Source organism: Somniosus microcephalus, chromosome 8 (genome assembly GCF_052327205.1).
Source record: "Somniosus microcephalus isolate GS21.2 chromosome 8, FLI_Smic_1.0, whole genome shotgun sequence".
Lineage (NCBI taxonomy): Eukaryota > Metazoa > Chordata > Chondrichthyes > Squaliformes > Somniosidae > Somniosus > Somniosus microcephalus.
Window position 1 is genome coordinate 264,059,688 of NC_140994.1, and position 21,581 is coordinate 264,081,268.

The 21,581-nt window shown below is 50.6% G+C and overlaps 1 protein-coding gene across 3 annotated transcripts in view; it reads left to right on the plus strand.

Annotated features, from left to right (window-relative positions):
* Nucleotides 1–21,581, plus strand: part of ndst1b (N-deacetylase/N-sulfotransferase (heparan glucosaminyl) 1b) — a 379,285-nt gene that overhangs the window by 302,175 nt on the left and 55,529 nt on the right. For all 3 annotated transcript variants that reach the window (XM_085996019.1, XM_085996018.1, XM_085996020.1), the window contains one exon: nucleotides 7,406–7,588. In XM_085996019.1, the coding sequence (XP_085852145.1) occupies nucleotides 7,406–7,588 (183 nt within the window). The remainder of the gene's footprint in view (nucleotides 1–7,405; nucleotides 7,589–21,581) is intronic.

Genomic DNA, 21,581 nt, shown 5'->3' on the forward strand with positions numbered 1-21,581 from the left:
GCGGGCAGGGAAGTGGAGTTGAGGCCAAGATCAGATCAGCCATGATCTTATTGAATGGCGGAGCAGGCTCGAGGGGCCGAATGACCGACTCCTGCTCCTACATCTTATGTTTTTATGTTCCCATGGATCGGAGGGTAGCTAATGTTACCCCACTATTCAAAAAAGGTGGTAGAGAGAAAACGGGGAATTATAGACCAGTAAGCCTGACATTGGTAGTGGGGAAAATGCTAGAGTCCATTATAAAAGATGTAATAGCAGAGCACTTGGAAAACAGTGACGGGATCAGACAAAGTCAACATGGATTTACAAAAGGTAAATCGTGCTTGACTAACCTACTGGAATTTTTGCAGCAGGCAGTTAAGAAGGCAAATGGTATGTTGGCCTTCGTAGCGAGAGGATTCGAGTACAGGAACATGGGTGTCTTGCTACAGTTGTACAGGGCCTTGGTGAGACCACACCTTGAGTATTGTGTGCAGTTTTGGTCGCCTTATCTGAGGAAGGATGTTCTTGCCATGGAGGGAGTGCAGCGAAGATTCACCAGGCTGATACCTGGGATGGCAGGAATGACGTATGAGGAGAGATTGGGTCGATTAGACTTATACTCGCTGGAGTTTAGAAGAATGAGAGGGGATCTCATTGAAACTTATAAAATTCTAACAGGACTGGACAGACTAGATGCAGGAAGGATGTTCCCGATGGTCGGGGAGTCCAGAACCAGGGGCCACAGTCTAAGGATAAGGGGTAAGCCATTTAGGACAGAGATGAGGAGGAATTTCTTCACTCGGAGAGTGGTGAACCTGTGGAATTCTCTACCGCAGAAGGCAGTTGAGGCCAATTCATTAAATATATTCAAGAAAGAGTTGGATATATTTCTTAAGGCTAAAGGGATCAAGGGATATGGGGAGAAGGCAGGGACAGGGTACTGAATTTGGATGATCAGCCATGATCTCATTGAATGGCGGAGCAGGCTCGAGGGGCCGAATGGCCTACTCCTGCTCCTATCTTCTATGTTTCTATTCTTCATGATCTCTAAACAAGGTCATAATTACCTGAATTGGGTCCCCCGCCGCTGCGTGTCGTGTCTCAGCACTGAAAGACGCGTGGCAGCGGGAAAAAACCCACTTCCCACCCGACCCGCCACCGATCCTGCCCGCTGACCCCCCCGGAAAATCTCAGCCACATAGAATTTACATAGAAACATAGAAACAGGCCATTCAGCCCAACTGCGCCAGTGTTTATGCTCCACACGAGCCTCCTCCCACCCCTCTTCATCTCACTGTATCAGCAGAACCCTCTATTCCCTTCTCCCTCATGTGCTTATCTAGCCTCCCTCTAAATGCATCTCTGCTATTCACCTCGACCACTCCCTGTGGTAACAAGTCCCACATTCTCAACACTCTCTGGGTAAAGAAGTTTCTCCTGAATTTTTTATTGGATTTATTAAAATCATGAATGGTTTTGATAGAGTAATAAGGAGAAACTTCTTTACCCAGTGGAAACATGTTCTCCTTATTTACACTATCAAAATCTTTATGATTTTGAATACCGCTATCAAATCTCCTCTCCTCTTAATATTCTGAAGCCCCTCATCCCTGGTACCATTTTAATAAACCTCATGGTCACCGGGAGCACCTCTGCTGTATAAATGGAGTATTATATGTCTCCAATTGAAGGAAAAGACAAGCATAGACGTATCAATGAGCCACACCTCAGTCCTGTACAGATGGACAAACAGACAGGTACAGGGAGCTCTAATAGTGTGAGGAGTGGGAGAGATTCGCACTTTATTCCAGCTGTGGAGAGGGAGCCTTGCAGGAAGGTCAAATTACCATAATCTGACAGTCAGTGATTCACACCTTATTCCAACTGCAGATGGGGAGACACGCGGGGAGTGCTAATTGTGGTGCTTCAACAAGCAGTCGCAGCTACAGATGGAGCGATGTAGAGCGAGGGCTAATTGTGGTGCTTCAACAAGCAGTCGCAGCTACAGATGGAGCGATGTAGAGCGAGGGCTAATTGTGGTGCTTCAACAAGCAGTCGCAGCTACAGATGGAGCGATGTAGAGCGAGGGCTAATTGTGGTGCTTGAGCAGGAGGAGGTTGGCAGTTTGTGCTGAGTACAGCCGGGGAGGATGGCAGCGAGAGGGTCTAATTGCAGAGCTCCAGGAGGCGCAGATTCACACCTTGTTCCAGGGACAGCTGGGAAACCTTCATCAATCTCGCACCTTCTTCCAAGGATTGGGGAAATTCGGCGTCTCTGTGGCTGCTTTACACAGCAACTGAAATTTGTAGAAAATTGTCATTATATGTTGAAATAAATCTCTGGCAGAAACTGACTTCAAATTTGCACAATATGTCTATATTTTTAATCATCTAAATTTGTCCCTTTTGCCACCGATTCGAAGTGCGTTACTCCAAAATTTATATTACACAAAGATTGTATTTGCGTAGCACCTACCTCAATAATCAAGTTCCATTTATTCCCTTCCCGGAGTGAGCCGAGATTGGAGGGCTTGAATCCGTGGCCGCCTGACTCGAGAGGTGAGATTACTGCCGCTGAGCCAAGTTGCCAAACGTCAGAATGAATTTGTCCACGTGTGGTTGGTTCGGTGTCAGGTGGCTGTTCATCACGTTCCAGGGCTGGAGCTCGGGCTGGAAGCAAGGACCGCTGCCGAGCTGCAGCTGAGCACGGTGCAGCTTCCAACCATCGGCTGCTGCTGTGTGAGAATTTCTAATAATCCTACACTTCCTGCTGGTAACTGCGTGCGTGATTATTACCTCCTACCTGACGGGAGATTGTTCGGGAAACGCTGAGATTGGTGCCGGTTAGAACAGAGAAGATTAAGGGGTGACTTGATAAGGGTGTTTAAAATTCGGAAGAGATGAGACAGAGTAGATAGAAGCGGACTGTTTCCAATGATTAATGGTTGTGGGCATAAGATTAAGGGCAGAGAGCAGGAGTAACTTTTTTACACAGAGTTGTGACTTGTGAGCAGTGTTTTTTTGGGCTGCGCGGCCCCTTTAACGGGCTGTGGTTTTTCCGTTTGAAAGCCGGTGAGCCGGCTGTGCGGGACCTCCAGAGCGCTGCGCTTAAGGGAATATTGCTCGCGAAGCTATGGATTTCACGACAGTAAATTGATGATTCACTACAGTGAATACACTACAGAGTGAGTGACTGAAGCAGAGACCATGCCTGCATTTAACAATAGGTTAGACAGGTGGTTGAAGGAAAGGGAAATAAAGGGCTATGGGAAGAGGGCAGGTACATAGGATTACTGCTCATGTGGAGCATAAACACCAACATGGACTGGTGGAGCTGAACCGCCTATTTCCATCTTGTAATTTCTATGTAATTGTATGGAACTACTTCTGGAAGCACCCAGTTAATATCCTGGACTGGAACTACCGATGCACTCCGGCTGTGTTTAATGTAGGGAGCAGTCTTTAGACTTAAGAATTATTAGGAAAAAGTCACAGGTGTCAGCCAGTGGCTCAGTGGGCAGCATCCTCACCTCTGAGTCATGAAGGTTGTGGGTTCAAGTCCCACTCCAGACAATTGAGCACAAAAATCTAGGCTGACGCTCCAGTGCAGTGCTGGGGGAGTGCCGCACTGTCGGAGGGGCAGTGCTGAGGGAGTGGTGCACTGTCAGAGGTGCCGTCTTTCAGACGAGCTGTTAACCCGAGGCCCCGTCTGGTCTCTCAGGTGGACGTAAAAGATCCCACGGCCACTATTTCGAAGAAGAGCAGGGGGAGTTATCCCCAGTGTCCTGGGGCCAATATTTATCCCTCAATCAACATCTCAAAAAGCAGATTATCTGACCATTTTCACATTGCTGTTTGCGGAAGCTTGCTTTGCGCAAATTGGCTGCCGTGTTGCCTACATTACAACAGTGACTACACTTCAAATTGGTTGCAAAGAGCTTTGGGACATCTGACAGTCATGAAAGGCGCTATATAAATGCAAGTCTTTCTTTCTATCTTTTGATCAAGCTCATCAAGTCCAATGTTGTCGGGCAGTTAAATCTGTCGCTTCCCGTTGCTTGGGGAAAGCGTCACCTGTTGGAAGTGGCCTGCCACTTTTCTTTTTCCCCAGTTGCCAGTTTAAATTCGCTCAGGTTTTTAATTCGCATTTCTTCAGTCCCTGAGGATTATTGCTGTCAGTATAACTCCTCATAAGGTAGGTAGTGTTCCGAAGCTGAACCATGACCTCAGTACCGCCTAACTACTGCACAGTATGAGCGAAAGGGAAAAAGCTGAGCTTCCCACGTTCCCGGTGGCCTGTGACCGTGGGGGGTAATGTAACATAAAACTGCAGTGTTCTGCTCTTTCTTTCAGTTGTGGTAACTCTCAGCTCAACAGGAATCTCTGCAGTTAGCTCCTCCTGAACAGAAGTGCATTCAGCTCAGTATTTTTTTTGTAAACTCCAGATATTCTCCTTTCTCACTTTTGTAATGGGATTAACTCGTTCTGAGTCATGCACATGGGACTGGGACACTCCCATCCCCCCCAACTCTTTCCCCGTAACCCTGCAAATTTTTCCTTTTCAAGTATTTATCCAATTCCCTTTTGAAAGTTACTATTGAATCTGCTCCCACCGCCCTTTCAGGCAGCGCGTTCCAGATCACAACAACTGGCTGCGTAAAACAATTGCTTCTCATCTCGCCCTTGGTTCTTTTGCCAACTATCTTAAATCCGTGTCCTCTGGTTACCGGCCCTCCCGCCAGTGAAAACAGTTTCTTATTATTTACTCTATCAAAACCCTTCATGGTTTTGAACAGTTCTATTAAATCCCCCTTCACCCTCTCTGCTCCAAGGTGAACAACCCCAGCATCTCCAGTCTCTCCACATAACTGAAGTCCCTCATCCCTGGTACCAATGTAAGAAGTCACACAACACCAGGTTATAGTCCAACAGCTTTAATTGAAATCACAAGCTTTCGGAGCGCTGCTCCTTCGTCAGGAGAAATGCATAAAGACACAGCTTATATAGTCAGAGAATAATGTCAGATGTATCCCTGGTACCATTCTAGTAAATCTCCTCTGCACCCCCTCCAAGTCCTTGACGTCCTTCCTAAAGTGTGGAGCCCAGAATTGGACACAGTATTCTACCTTGAATGGTGAGAGACAAATCAAATCAAATCAAATCAACTTTATTGTCATTGTTAGTGCACAAGTGCAGTACAACGAAATGTAGGCTTGCGGCTCCCGAGAGTGTACATTTAGATTAAGACATTTAAACATTCAACATACATTTGGCTTGTAATACATTAACATAAACATAACCATAATAAAGTGCATTGGCAGATGTGCAGGCTTTAGAGTTTATTTGTGGAGTTCAGTAGGATGACAGCCCTGGGAAAGAAGCTGTTCCTAAATCTGGTCGTTCGGGTGCGAATGCATCTGTAGCGTCTCCCAGATGGCAGGAGGGCGAACAGACCGTGGCTGGGGTGGGTAGGGTCTTTGATGATGGACCGTGACCTCCGTAAACAGCGTTTCTGGTATATGTGCTCTATGGTAAAGGTTTGCACTCAGAGGGACCTGGGTACATGAATCACAGAAAGTTAAGATGCAGGTACAGCAAGCAATTAGGAAAGCAAATTGTATGTTAGCTTTTGTTACAAAGGGATTACAGTATAAGGGAGAGAAATTCGGTATCGCCCATTTTGGGGCGCTAATATCGGCCGAGCGCAAAGTTTAGCGCCAGCGCTAATTATTGCCTCCGACTGCAAAATTCGCCTCTATCGCCCCTGGTGGTGATTTGAGTGCTAAACCCGGCGTTACACACCTCTCTCAAGGCGCAAACGTCAGGGAGCGAGGAGCTACCTCAGAGCGCTACCGAAGCTCAGGCGATGCCAGTTACCATGGAAGCCAGACAGACTGGAGCCGTCCAGTTCTTAAAGGGAAGGGGCCATCTTGCTGGCCAGCCACACCCTGCTCATTGCAGTCTTGAATCTCGGCCTGGAGAGACCTCAAAAGCAATTGTGTAGAAGCACCAATGGATAGGCCCAGGGAAAGAGATCGGCGCTTAGGAACCTCAAAAGTGGTGCTGAGGGCCAAAGCTCCTTAGGACAACATTAAAACCAGAAATTTTGCCGACAAGAAAAGGCAGATAGCGCTCCCCCAGCCCCTTCCCGACTTGAAAATGTTCCCCTCTACCTGTCGTTCCTAGCGGCAGGCGCTAAGGCAGGGGGCGCGACTCAATATCCAGTCTGGGGCGCTACCGTGGCATTGCACGCTTGACTGACGTCACGAGCTGTGGGCGCAGGAGATCGTGGCGGTAGTGTTTAGCAGGGCCGCAAAACGACTGGTCAATTTCGCGAGAGCTGCTAAAATCGGCGCGCTCGGCGCCAAGTTTCTAGCGTCCCGTTAGCGCCCTGGAGGCGCTAACCAACCGAATTTTTCCCCCTAAGAGTAAAGAAGTCTCACTACAATTATACAGGTGCAAGAAGTCACACAACACCAAGTTATAGTCCAACAGTTTTATTTGAAATCACAAGCTTTCGGAGCGCTGCTCCTTCGTCAGGTGAAGTGGAGAGATGCATAAAGACACAGCTTATATAGTCAGAGAATAATGTCAGATGATTACAGGTAATCTTTCTAACTGCCATTTATACAGGGCATTGGTGAGACCACACCTGGAGTACTGTGCACAGTTCTGGTCTCCTTACCTAAGGAAAGACATACTTGCCTTAGAGGGAGTGCAACGAAGGTTCACTAGACTGGTTCCTGGGATGGGGGATTGCCCTATGAGGAGAGATTGAGTAGACTAGGCCTATATTCCTTTGAGTTTAGAAGAATGAGAGGTGATCTCATTGAAACATATAAAATTCTTAAGGGGTTTGACAGGGTTAATGCTGGGAAAATGTTTCCCCTGGCTGGGGAGTCTACAACCAGGGGTCGCAGTCTCAGAATAAGGGGTCGGCCAGTTAGGACTGAGATGAGGAGGAATTTCTTCACTCAGAGGGTGGTGAATCTTTGGAATTCTCTGCCCCAGAGGGCTGTGGAGGCTCAGTCGTTGAGTATATTCAAGGCCGAGATCGATAGATTTTTGGGCATTAAGGGATATGGGGATAGTGCAGGAAGGTGGAGTTGAGGTAGAAGATCAGCCATGATCTTATTGACTGGCGGAGCAGGCTCGAGGGGCCGAATGGCCGACTCCTGCTCCTAATTCTTATGTTCTTATGAGGCCTAACCAGTGACTTATAAAGATTTACCATAACTTCATTGCTTTTGTACTCTATTGCTCTATTTAAAAAGACCATGATGATGTATGCTTTATTGACAGCCTTATCGACTGGTTCTCATAAACGATTTGAATAGCTGCCTCGCGGCCCCACCCAGACGGCCGTCACTCTGCTTGTACAGGTGTGCGGAATGCTGACCATCTGCTTTCATCTCTCTTTTTAGATTAGCATCTTTATGACACATCTATCAAACTATGGGAACGACCGCCTGGGCCTTTACACCTTTAAGAATCTGATCAGCTTCGTGCAGTGCTGGACGAACCTGAAGCTGCAGACTCTGCCGCCTGTCCAGCTTGCGCAGAGATACTTCCAGCTCTTTCCCGAGGAGAAGGACCCTTTCTGGCAGGTTAGTAATTGCTACACTGAAACCGGGCAACGTGCCAATGCAATCGTTGTGTGGGTGGGGGGGGGGGGTGAGAAAATCTTTTAATTTCGCAGACGAGCTATAATTCACTTGAGAAGATTGTTTCTGTGCCAGTTTACTCCCCTGTTTTTATCTCCTCCACTAAAGGTGCTGGCTCTGGCATCCTGCGGTTCCACAGGCACCTCATTCAAGTGACTGCTCTGTAACCTCCTGCAGCCCTACCAACCCCCGGAGATCTCAGCGCTCCTCCAGTTCTGGCCTCTTGAGCATCCCTGATTTTAATCGCTCCACCACCATTGGTGGCCGTGCCTTCAGCTGCCTGGGCCCTAACCTCTGGAATTCCCTCCCTAAACCCCTCCGCCTCTCTATCTCTCTCTCCTCCTTTAAGACGCTCCTTAAAACCGACCTCTTTCCTGTCCTAATAACTCCTTTTAAGGCTTGGTGTCGAATTTTGTTTAATATTCGGTCCTCTGAAGCACCTTGGGGCATTTTACTACGTTAAAAGCGCTATTGACGCACTGCTTGTCCGACATCCAGTACTGGATCAGCAGAAATTTTCTCCCATTAAATATTGGGAAGACCGAAGCCATTGTTTTCGGGCTCCGCCACAAACTCCGTTCCCTAGCCACTGACTCCATCCCTCTCCCTAACATCTGTCTGAGGCTGAACCAGACTGTTCGCAACCTTGGGGTCATATTTGATCCTGAAATGAGCTTCCGACCACATATCCGCACCGCCTATTTCCACCTCCGTAACATTGCCCGTCTCCGCGGAAACCTTCATCCGTGCCTGTGTTACCTCGGCTAATCCAACGCACTCCCGGCTGGCCTCCCCCATTCTACCCTACGTAAACTTGAGGTCATCCAAAATTCGGCAGCCGGTGTCCTAACTCTCACCAAGTCCCGTTCACCCATCACCCCTGTGATCGCTGACCTACATTGGCTCCCGGTAAGGCAACGCCTTGATTTCAAAATTCTCATCCTAGTTTGCAAATCTCCGGCAGCACCTCCCAAACCCGCGACCTCTTCCACCTAGAAGGACAAGGGCAGCAGGCGCATGGGAACACCGCCACCTCCAAGTTCCCCTCCAAGTCACACACCATCCTGACTTAGAAGTGTATCGCCGATCCTTCATCGTCACTGGGTCAAACTCCTGGAACTCCCTCCCTAACAGCACTGTGGGAGCACCTTCACCACATGGACTGCAGCGGTTCAAGAAGGCGGCTCACCACCACCTTCTCAAGGGCAACTAGGGATGGGCAATAAATGCTGGCCTTGCCAGTGATGCCCCCATCCCATAAAAAAACAAATAAAAAAGAAAGGAATAAACAGGTCATTTTCAGGTTGGCAGGCTGTAACTAGTGGGGTACCGCAAGGACCAGTGCTTGGGCCTCAGCTATTCACAATCTATATCAATGATTTGGATGAGGGGACCAAATGTAATATATCCAAGTTTGCTGATGATACAAAGCTGTTAACATGCAGGTACAGCAAGCAATTAGGAAAGCAAATGGTATGTTGGCCTTTATTGCAAAAGGATTTGAGTATAAGAGTAAAGACATCTTACTGCAATTATATAGGGCCCTGGTGAGACCACACCTGGAGTATTGTGCACAGTTCTGGTCTCCTTACCTAAGGAAGGATATACTTGCCATAGAGGGAGTGCAACGAAGGTTCACCAGACTGGTTCCTGGGATGGGGGGATTGTCCTATGAGGAGAGATTGAGTAGACTAGGCCTATATTCTCTGGAGTTTAGAAGAATGAGAGGTGATCTCATTGAAACATACAAAATTCTTACAGGACTTGCCAGGGTAGATGCAGGGAGGGTGTTTCCCCTGGCTGGGGGAGTCCAGAACCAGGGGTCACAGTCTCAGAATAAGGGGTCGGCCATTTAGGACTGAGATGAGGAGAAATTTCTTCACTCAGAGGGTGGTGAATCTTTGGAATTCTCTGCCCCAGTGGGCTGTGGAGGCTCAGTCGTTGAGTATATTCAAGACAGAGATCGATAGATTTTTGGAAATTAAGGGAATCAAGGGATATGGGGATAGTGCAGGAATTGTATCGCTTAATGTCCTTTAGGGAAGGAAATCTGCCATCCTTACCCGGTCTGGCCTATATGTGCCTCCAGACCCACAGCAATGTGGTTGACTCTTAACTGCCCTCTGAAATGACCAAGCAAGCCACCACTAATGTGGCTCACCACCACCTTCTCGAGGGCAATTAGGGATGGGCAATAAAGGCTGGCCTTGACGGCGACGTGCATGCACATCCCTTGAATGAATTTTTAAAAATGTTTGATGGCTGCAATCATCTTGATGATGTGACCTTGTACGAACAAGCAATGTTTCACAGTTGATGATGAGTGCTAAAGAAGCACTTTCTCCCGTGATAAAGATCTAAATATTCTTGCAGCTGCGGCACAGAATCAGAGAATGTTACAGCACCGAGTCTGACCATTCGGCTCATGAGATCTATGCCAGTATTTTCCTCCACTTGAGCCGCCCAGGCTAATCCTTGTTTGCACTTCGCATCCTTTAATGTAAGTTGTTGTTATGTCGCATGTATTGCCTACCAGTGCTAGGCAAATTAAAGTATATCCCCTTGACCCCACCAACTTTGGCATGGTGAGTGGCAAAGGTCTAGGGCGGACACATCTCAACATTTGGGTAAAGAAGTGCTACCCACAGATTTTTGCGGACATTTTTTGTAACCTCACCTTTAATTCTTTCTTTGATAAGATATCTTGGAGGGGGGAAAATTGGGTATCGCCCATTTTGGGGCGCTAACATCGGCCGGGCGCAAAGTTTAGCGCCCGGCGCTAATTATCGCCTCCGACTGCAAAATTCGCCTCTACCGCCCCGGAGGTGATTTGAGCGCTAAATCAAGCGCTACACACCTCTCTTAAGGCACTAACGTCGGGGAGCGAGGCGCTACCTCAGAACGCTACCGAAGCTCAGGCGATGTCCGTTACCATGGAAGCCAGACAGACTGGCGCCGTCCAGTTCTTAAAGAGGAGGGGCCACCTTGCTGGCCAGCCGCACCCTGCTCACTGCAGCCTTGAATCTCGGCCTGGAGAGACCTCGAAAGCAATTGTGTTGGAAGCACTGATGGATAGGCCCAGGGAAAGAGCTCGGCGCTTAGGAACCTCAGAGAGGGTTCGAGTACAGGAACAAGGATGTCTTGCTGCAGTTGTACAGGGCCTTGGTGAGACCGCACCTTGAGTATTGTGTGAAGTTTTGGTCGTCTTATCTGAGGAAGGATGTTCTTGCCATGGAGGGAGTGCAGCGAAGATTCACCAGACTGATACCTGGGATGGCAGGAATGACGTATGAGGAGAGATTGGGTCGATTGGGCTTATACTCGCTGGAGTTTAGAAGAATGAGAGGGGATCTCATTGAAACTTATAAAATTCTAAAAGGACTAGACAGACTAGATGCAAGAAGGATGTTCCCGATGGCAGGGGAGTCCAGAACCAGGGGCCACAGTCTAAGGATAAGGGGTAAGCCATTTAGGACAGAGATGAGGAGGAATTTCTTCACCCAGAGAGTGGTGAACTTGTGGAATTCTCTACCACAGAAGGCAGTAGAGGCCAATTCATTAAATATATTCAAGAAGGAGTTAGATATATTTCTTAAGGCTAAAGGGATCAAGGGATATGGGGAGAAGGCAGGGACAGGGTAGTGAATTTGGATGATCAGCCATGATCTCATTGAATGGCGGAGCAGGCTCAAGGGGCCGAATGGCCTACTCCTGCTCCTATCTTCTATGTTTCTATGTTTCAAAAGTGGTGCTGAGGGCCAAAACTCCTTAGATCCTTAAATCTCTCCAGACGTGTCTCTCCCTCAAAGTGCATGTACCAAAAATTTTGCTGACAAGGAAAAGCAGGAAGCGCCCGCCTTTAAATAGTGCTCCCTCAGCCCCTTCCCGACTTGAAAACGTTCCCCTCTACCTGTTATTCCTAGCAGCAGGCACTAAGGCAGGGGACGCGACTCAATTTCGCGAACGGCGCTAAAATCGCCTCGCTCGGGCGCTAAGTTCCTAGCGCCCCCCCACCCCGGAGGTGCTAACCAACCAAATTTTTCCCCCCTTAAGTTTTTGCCCTTTTTATTTGCTATCTTGCTGTCCAGTGGTGACAGCCTCTCGCTATTTACCTTCTCTAACCCTTTATAATCTTGAGGTCTCCATCAGTCACCCCTTAACTTTCTTGGGTCCTTTGAAAAGTGCCCTAAATTCTCAACTCTCTCTTCATAACTGTGATCCCTCATCCCTCCTGACATCCAATGGAATCTACGCTACACTTTTCCATTGCTTTAATACGCTCCTGTTAACGGAGCGCCCAAAACAGTGTGCAGTACTTCAACCGCAGCCTCAGTGAGGTTCTTGCACAAGTTCAACATTATCTGCTTGGTTTTGTATTCTCTGCCTTTAGTTACAGACCAAACATATTGTTGGCCTTTTTTATAGACAGCGGAACCCTACCAGGCTCTCGTGTCCGTTTAGTAATTCTCAGTCCCGCTCCTGGTGCTGGCATTGCAGTTTGAATGGGCTGCGCGATGGGAAACCTCCGCAGAAATTCCTGCCTTGTCTGCAAAGTGCCACAAAGAGGCGGTTCAGCAGGATGATGTTTGCGTGCGTTGGTGGGTGTAATAACGGAATGACGCAGTTACCCATGTACTTCAGTTACCATGGGGAAGAATCAATTGCTGACGGGATCGCTGTCTGTTGAAAGCAAGTTGAGGTCACTGCAACATTCCAACTTGCCACGTGAAACCCACGGGATGGGGCGATGATTTAGCCCAATTTCACACCTATACTTGGCATTCGCTCTGGCCTGCAGTACCTGTATTGCTGGGTGGCACATTATTGCTGTGCACTCATTAATGGACACCACTGACTTACAACGCTGTTTATACTCGCATATAACTTGGGTCCCTCGCTGACCTACATTGCCTCCCGGTTAAGCAACGCCTCGATTTTAAAATTCTCATCCTTGTTTTCAGATCCCTCCATTGCCTCACCACCCCCCCACACCCCATCATCTCTCTAATCTTCTCCAGCCCTACAACCCCGCAAGATCTCCGTGCTCCTCTAATTCTGACCTCTTGAGCATCCCTGATTTTAATCGCTCCACCCTAAGCTCTGGAATTCCCTCCCTAAACCTCTCTACCTCTCTCTCCTCCTTTAAGACATAGAAACATAGAAGATAGGAGCAGGAGTAGGCCATTCGGCCCCTCGAGCCTGCTCCGCCATTCAATGCGATCATGGCTGATCATCCAAACTCAGTACCCTGTCCCTGCTTTCTCCCCATACCCCTTGATCCCTTTAGCCTTAAGAAATATATCTAACTCCTTCTTGAACATATTTAATGAATTGGCCTCTACTGCCTTCTGTGGTAGAGAATTCCACAGGTTCACCACTCTCTGGGTGAAGAAATTCCTCCTCATCTCAGTCCTAAATGGCTTACCCCTTATCCTTAGACTGTGACCCCTGGTTCTGGACTCCCCGACCATCGGGAACATCCTTCCTGCATCTAGTCTGTCTACGACGATAGCAAAATACTGCAGATGTTGGAAATCCGAAATAACAACAGAAAATGCTGGAAAAACTCAGCAGGTCAGGCAACATCCGTGGAGAGAAATTTGAGTTGACGTTTCAGGTTGGACCCTTCTTCAAAACTGGAAAGAAAAGAAACTAGATCGGAGGCAGGGCTGCGATCGGACAAAAGAATAAAAGAAACAAAAGAAGTAAAAGAGATTAGAAGCTAGACGAGATGGTAATAGGCTGGGATTAGGTGTAAAGTGTACTGGCAGGGCAAAAGATAGCTGCCAGGTGTGAGAGAGAAACAAAAGGAAAGGGGGCGGGGAAAAGGAGTGGAACAATTACAAGAGAAAATGAAATGGGGGCCGAGCTTATGATCTGAAATTGTTGAACTCGATATTGAGTCCGGAAGGCTGCAGACTGCCTAATCGGAAGATGAGGTGCTGTTCCTCGAGTTTACGTTGAGCTTCCGTGGAACAATACAAGAGGCCAAGGACGGTGAGGTCCGAGTGGGAATGGAGCGGTGAATTAAAATGACAGGCGACCGGAAGCTCGGGGTCACCCTTACGGACTGAACGGAGGTGTTCCGCAAAGCGGTCACCCAATCTGCGTTTGGTCTCCCCAATGTAGAGGAGACCGCATCGTGAGCAGCGAATACAGTATACTAGATTGCGAGAAGTACAAGTAAATCGCTGTTTCACCTGGAAGGGGTGTTTGGGGCCCTGGACAGTGGGAAGGGGGGAGGTATAGGGGCAGGTGTTACATCTCCTCCGCTTGCACGGGAAGGTGCCAGGCGAAGAGGAAGGGCTGTTTGGGGTGATAGAGGAGTGGACTAGGGTGTCTCGGAGGGAGCGGTCCCTGCGGAATGCTGAAAGGGGAGGGGAGGGGAAGATACGTTTGGTGGTGGGATCACTTTGGAGGTAGCGGAAATGCCGGAGGATGATCCGTTGAATGTGGAGGCTGGTGGGGTGAAAGGTGAGGACAAGGGGAACCCTATCGTGGTTCCGGGAGGGAGGGGCAGGGGTGAGGGCAGAAGTGCGGGAGATAGAACTGACACGGTCGAGGGCAGTGTCAACCACAGTAGAGGGGAATCCTCGGTTGCGGAAAAAGGAAGACATGTCTGAAGCACTGGTGTGGAAGGTGGCATCGTCGGAGCAGATACGGCGGAGGCGGAGAAACTGGGAGAATGGAATAGAGTCCTTACAGGAAGCGGGGTGGGAGGAAGTGTAGTCCAGGTAGCTGTGGGAGTCAGTGGGCTTGTAGTAAATATTGGTCGATAACCTATCCCCAGAGATGGAGACGGAGAAGTCGAGGAAGGGAAGGGAAGAGTCCGAGATGGACCATGTGAAGGTGAGGGAAGGGTGGAAATTGGAGGCAAAGTGAATGAAATTGTCAAGTTCGGGGCGAGAATTCTAACAGGACTAGACTAGTCTGTCTAGTCCTGTTAGAATTTTATAAGTTTCGATGAGATCCCCTCTCATTCTTCTAAACTCCAGCGAGTATAAGCCCAATCGTCCCAATCTCTCCTCATACGTCATTCCTGCCATCCCAGGTATCAGCCTGGTGAATCTTCGCTGCACTCCCTCCATGGCAAGAACATCCTTCCTCAGATAAGGCGACCAAAACTGCACACAATACTCAAGATGTGGTCTCACCAAGGCCCTGTACAACTGCAGCAAGACAGCCTTGCTCCTGTACTCGAACCCTCTCGCTACGAAGGCCAACATACCATTTGCCTTCTTAACCACCTGCTGCACCTGCATGCTTACCTTCAGCGACTGGTGCACAAGGACACCCAGGTCTCGTTGCACTTCCCCTTCTCCCAATCTATTGCCATTCAGACGCTCCTTAAAACCTATTTCTTTGACCAAGCATTTGGTCATCTACCCTCATTTCTCCTTATGTGGCTCAGTGTCAAATTTTGTATTATAATACTCCTGTGAAGCGCCTTGGGACGGTTTACTACGTTAGAGGTGCTGTATAAATACAAGTTGTTGTGGTTGTCCCTGTTCAAGGGTTGAAAGCAGGAGGAGTCAGTTTATATACTAGGGGGTACTACAACTCACTCTGCTCCTGTCTCCCGCTCTCCTATCCTGGACTCTGCACTGTCACCCCCCTCTCTCCAACTTCTGACCTCCTGTTCCCCTCCAACATAAGAACATAAGATTCAGGAGTAGGAGTAGGCCATACAGCCCTTCGAGCCTGCTCCGCCATTTAATAAGATCATGGCTGATCATCTTTCCATCTCCATATCCCTCGATTCCCCTAGAGTCCAAAAATCTATCGATCTCAGCCTTGAATATACTCAACGACTGAGCCTCCACAGCCCTCTGGGGCAGAGAATTCCAAAGATTCACCACCCTCTGAGTGAAGAAATTCCTCCTCATCTCGGTCTGAAATGGCCGACCCCTTATCCTGAGACTGTGCCTCCTAGTTCTAGATACTCCAGCCAGGGGGAAACAGCCTCTCAGCATCTACCTTGTCAATTCCTTTTAGAATCTTGTATGTTTTAATGAGATCACCTCTCATTCTTCTAAACTCCAGAGAGTATCGGCCCATTCTACACAATCTCTCATCATAGGACAGCCCTCTCACCCCAGGAATCAATCCAGTGAACCTTCGTTGCACCGCCTCCAAGGCAAGTATATCCTTCCTTAGATAAGGAGACCAAAACTGTGCCCAGTACTCCAGGTGTGGTCTCACCAAGGCCCTGTACAATTGTAGCAAGACTTTCTCACTCTTGTATCCAACCCCCTTGCAATAAAGGCCAACATGCCATTTGCCTTCCTTATTGCTTGCTGTACCTGCATGCCAGGTTTTTGTGTTTCTTGCACGAGGACACCCAAATCTCTCTGAACACCAACATTTGAAAGTTTCTCACCATTTAAAAAAATATTCTGTTTTTCTATTGTTCCTACCAAAATGAATAACCTCACATTTCCCCACATTATACTCCGTCTGCCACCTTACTGCCCACTCACTTAGTCTATCTATATCCTTTTGCAGACTCTGGCCTAGAAATTCAGTTGCGTGCGCCAGCCGTTAGCGCCTTAGGAGGAGTAGATCTCGAGCGCTAGGCGCTTAGCGCCCGGGCGCAGCGCGATCTGCGCCTCGCCCCAACTTCAGTAGACATTTAGCGCCGGCGCAAAGTCTTTGCGCGCGCCCTGCTGCGCGCGCAGATTATGACGTCATTTCCTCGTGCAACGCCCTTTGTGCGCCCCAAACCGGAACTTCAGTCGCGCCGGCCCATTGTGCGCCGGGCGGCCCTAACGACTGTGGAGTGGAACGGTGCACAGCCGAAGCGGGCCGCGGGGAGCACAAATTAAAGGGCACTTACCCTGCACTATAAAGGGCAGGCATTTTGCAGCAATCACTCCTGTGCAACGGATTTTTTGAAAAAAACCAAGGAAGGGAGCTTACTGCTTTGGGCCAACACTAGGACAGGTATTTTTGGCTTCAGGCCACAGCTTGGCAATTCGCCTTCACTGATATCTCATTGTTTGCCAGCATATTATGGGGGCTGCATGGGGTGCCAATGCTGAGTTTCAGGATTATGTCGGAAGGGCTCGCAGACGCTGTGTTAGCGGGGCAGCCCTGGCTAGACGCAGAGGGGGCAACAGGCGTCGGCAATGTGGGCCTTACCCACTCAGGCAATACCGCCAGCAGGTCTCGTATCTCAACATGACTGGCGCGCAATGTGTTAGGAGGCTGCGATTCAGAAGGGAGGTGGTTGCAGAGATCTGCCAGCTGCTTCACAGAGATCTGCGTCCACAGCTGAGTTGCAGGACGTCTCTGTCGGTGGAAGTGACGGTGACGGTGGCTCTGAACTTCTATGCCACCGGCTCCTTCCAATCAGCTGCTGGGGACATTGCTAACATATCCCAGTTCGCCGTGCATTGCTGCATCCACCAGGTCACCAATGCCCTTTTCAGAAGGAGACGCCAATTCATCTCCTTCCCCATGACCCTGGAGAGGCAGCAGCAGCGTGCAGTGGGATTTGCAAGAATAGCGGGCTTCCCCTTGGTGCAGGGCGCCATTGACTGCACGCATGTGGCTTTGCGGGCACCTCTGGACCATCCCGAGGATTACCGCAACCGGAAGGGCTACCATTCCCTCAACGTACAGCTGGTGTGTGACCACAGGCAGCGCATCCTAGCTGTCAATGCCCGCTTTCCAGGCAGCAGCCACGATGCCTTTATCCTGCGACAGACTTCTGTGGCTGACATCTTCCAGGCACAGCCTCACCCAAGAGGATGGCTTATCGGGGACAAAGGCTATCCTTTGGTGTACCTGGCTCATGACCCCGCTCCGCGCGCCCAGGACCCCTGCTGAGCATACAACGAGAGCCATCAAGCGACTAGGAACATCATAGAACAAACAATTGGCGTCCTCAAGCAATGGTTCCGCTGCCTGGATCGTTCCGGCGGATCTCTGCAGTATTCGCCGGAGCGAGTCTCCCAGTTTGTGGTCGTTTGCTGCATGCTGCACAACCTGGCTATCCGCAGGACTCAGGCACTGCCACCTCACACTGGAGCACCACCTCAGGAGGAGGAGCATGAGGAGGAGGAGGAGTACCAGGCCAGGAGGGAGGCACAAGGTCCAAGGGCCGCCCGTCGGCGGCTTATTGAACGTCACTTCTAGGCCCCCTGTCAGGGAATGGCTTGTGCCAATGAAAGAACATGAATGCAGCCGCTCCGCAAGCCCTCAGCCGCTTAAGGCAACAAACACTTCAAAGATCAAACATGGACAATATGAATAAATAAAATGCTTTATTGAACAAACTCAGGGCCCTTCCCACATGAAACCCAAAAACAGACAACACCCCCCAAAAAACAGTCACACACATGACTCACTCCCACAACCTGGGGAGGAATAACAAAACATTTAAACAAAAATGGCCTTCATCCTCGGCCTTAACAAAACAACCATCCCCAGAAACAAAACAACCATCCCAATATAAACAAACATTTGTCCACACCCTCTACTTTGTGGCCCGCGAGGGCGATTCCATGTCCAGCCTTTGGCGGCCCCTGGCCGCCCTGCTGCTCCTCCTCAAATCGTGCCCAGTGGCTGCTGCAAGGCTGGGGGAAGGCTCCTGAGGGGCACATGTCGTCACAGCAGATGCCCTTGGGGGTCGGCCTAGACGAGGTCTGGGCCTCGAGGGGCCGGCTGGTGAATGCTGCAGCTGTGGCTGGCCAGCATCAGTCGGACCAGCATCTCATGGCAGCTCCACTGGGGGAGTGACAGTGGCGGCTGGAGGAATGGGGGCAAGCTGGCATATGGCAGGCGGCCGCTGGTCAAGTGACACACTGGCACTCGCCCGGGCCCGCACTGCAGCATGCGCTGCAATGTGCCGAACGACAGACCGCTGTGCTGCTACAGCGCGGCGGGTGTCCTGGCGATGCCTGGCTGATGCAGCGAGTGTGGCAGCAGTGAGTGCCTGTGCTGCCCTGGTCTGTGACCGCATCAGACCAGCCAGTGACTGCACAGCACCACTGATCACCTGCCCACTCGCTGCGTGAGCTGCCCCGAATTACACCCAACTCGCTGCCTGTGCTGCCACGAATTCGGCACGACTCGCGTCCTGTGCTGCCCCGAATAGCTCCAAACTCCTGGCCTGTGAGGCCCCGAACTCGGCCACACTATGAGCCAGGGACTCGATGGCCTCAGGCATCCGTGCCACAACCCCCATGAGCTCAGTGTGCCGGCGCTCCGAGTCCACGGACATTTGATCGAGGAGGCGCAGCTCCTCGGAGTTGACCGTCGCCGGACTGGAGGCCGGACTCTCCCTCTGGGGAGAAGGCCGCCGAGCTGGCCGACCCTTCCCGCGTTGCTGGATGCCACTGGGCCCAGCAACTACACCCCTCTGGGAAGAAGGCCGCTGAGCAACCGCACACCCCCTGCGTTGCTGCACGCCACTGGTCCCAGGAGCGACACTCCCCTCCGACACTTCCCCCACGCTCTCCTCCAGGGAAGACGTGTCCCCTACATTGCCATCCCCTGGCGCGGCTGAGGGTTCCCCTGATGGCCCGCCTTCCTCTTTTTCTTCCTCCTCCTCCTCCTCTTCCGAGGGGCTGTCACTGGCAGCTTCAGGGACCTCCTCCTCACCATCTGAAAGCAGGAAGGGACAAGAGTAGCTTTAGATTGAGGAGAGGGCGTCAGCGAGGGAGGCATGAGTGGTGGCATTCAGCGCATTGGTCGGACAGTGGCAAAGGATGTAGATCTGATGCGCAAGTGGGACGAGAGAGGTCCAAAAGGTGATGTCCTTACCATTGGTGCCCAGAACAGGGTCGGCATCTCCACTGGCAACGGGCCCAATCACCCGGGCTCCCATGAGGCGACCCACGCGCTCTTCCAGGGCAGTGAGCTGCTGGATCTGGGGACCGCCTCCCCCGGTCTCAGTCCGGCTCTTCTGATTGTGGGCCAGCTTGGCCTGCAAGAGAAAGGACGGCCTCTAAGTACAGTGTGTAGCCCTGATCTGGTGTGCACTGCCTCCCATGGCCGAATAGCTTGGCCAGTGTGTAGCCCTGATCTGGTGTGCACTGCCTCCCATGGCCGAATAGCTTGGCCAGTGTGTAGCCCTGATCTGGTGTGCACTGCCTCCCATGGCCGAATAGCTTGGCCAGTGTGGAGCCCTGATCTGGTGTGCACTGTCTCCCATGGTCGAATAGCTTGGCCAGTGTGGAAAGTGCAGAATGTGCAATTGATGTTCATGCCAGTCCCATAGCTGCTGGATGAGGGCTGGCCATTAGGGCTTTCAGGTCCCTTTGCCCATAATGTGAGGTGCACATGCAAGGATGAGGACGACAGTGGAAAGGGTACTCACCCTGACAATCCTGGTGAGGTCATTGAACTTTTTTCTGCATTGGACAGAGTTCCTGGGGACCTCGCTGTTGGCTGTCACCCTGATGGCGACCTCCCTCCAGGCTTTCCTGTAGACGCTGGTCGCAGGCTTCTTCCCACTGTCCGGGAACAGGACTTTGCGTCTCCTCTCCAAAGCCCTAACCAGCAGCTTCAAATCATGGCCAGAGAAGCGCTGCGCTCGTTCACGGGCCTTCTGCATCTTTCCCGGCGCTATTTCTGTTCAGCAGCAGTGTTTAGGCCTAGCTGGAGGGCTGCAGTGTCCAGGGCGTGGCAGCAGACTAACTCGACCCTTCCCCCTTTAAGAGCTGGCCGGCGCCAGGGTGTCTGCTGTCAATCAAGAAATGACCGCACCTGCGCTGCGCCCGGCCTCGGCAGTTTAGCTCAGCACCGCCGGCTTTGCGCCTAAAGATAGTTGTGGAACGCCAGTTTTAGCGCTCGAGCAAACTCTTAGGGCGAAGCTACTGAATATCGGCGAAGTGGCCTCGACTTTGCGCCGGGCGCAAACTTTAGCGGCCGCCCGACTTTTCCGCCCCAAAAATGGCTATACTGAATTTCTAGGCCTCTGTGTTCTCCTCACAGCTTACTGTCCTACCTAGCTTTGTATCGTCAGCAAACTTGAATACATTACACTCGGTCCCTTCAAAATTTCAATACATTTATTTCTAATCTTTGTTTTGAATTTACAATTGGCTCCCATGCCCGTCTGTCACGGTTCAGTGGATCTGTCAGAGAGACCCAGAGTGATTCTCTATTGCCTCCTGCCGTACTGCAGGATTAACAATCCCAGCTAATAGTAACTGAACTACTGAGGATAAGATAACCCTTTGATATTTTGTCGCTTAATATTCTCTGCACAAGTTGGAAACCAACAGGTGAAAACGTGCAAGGATCAATCTCTTCCATTTGTGTTCAGATACTTTACAAAAGCATTCGGCAGCAATGTGCCTGTGGGATAAGCCATCTGACTTTGATGCTGATAAATACATATTGCCTGGTCAATGATCACTGTTTATTTTAATTCAGAGTCCATTCTTATTGTTATTTGGAAAATCTTCCTTGCAATGAGCTACGATTTGTGTATTGTGCATCAGGCCTCCTGTTCCCCCCTCTCCAGCTGCAGGCCTTCTGTTCCACTCTCTCCCGCTGCTGGCCTCCTGTTCCCCTCTCTCCGGCTGCTGGCCTCCTGTTCCCCTCTCTCCAGCAACAGGCCTCCTGTTCCCCTCTCTCCAGCACCAGGCCTCCTGTTCCCCTCTCTCCCGCTGCAGGCCTCCTGTTCCCCTCTCTCCGGCTGCAGGCCTCCTGTTCCCCTCTCTCCAGCACCAGGCCTCCTGTTCCCCTCTCTCCGGCTGCAGGCCTCCTGTTCCCCTCTCTCCAGCACCAGGCCTCCTGTTCCCCTCTCTCCCGCTGCAGGCCTCCTGTTCCCCTCTCTCCCGCTGCAGGCCTCCTGTTCCCCTCTCTCCGGCTGCAGGCCTCCTGTTCCCCCCTCTCCCGCTGCAGGCCTCCTGTTCCCCTCTCTCCCGCACCAGGCCTCCTGTTCCCCTCTCTCCCGCACCAGGCCTCCTGTTCCCCTCTC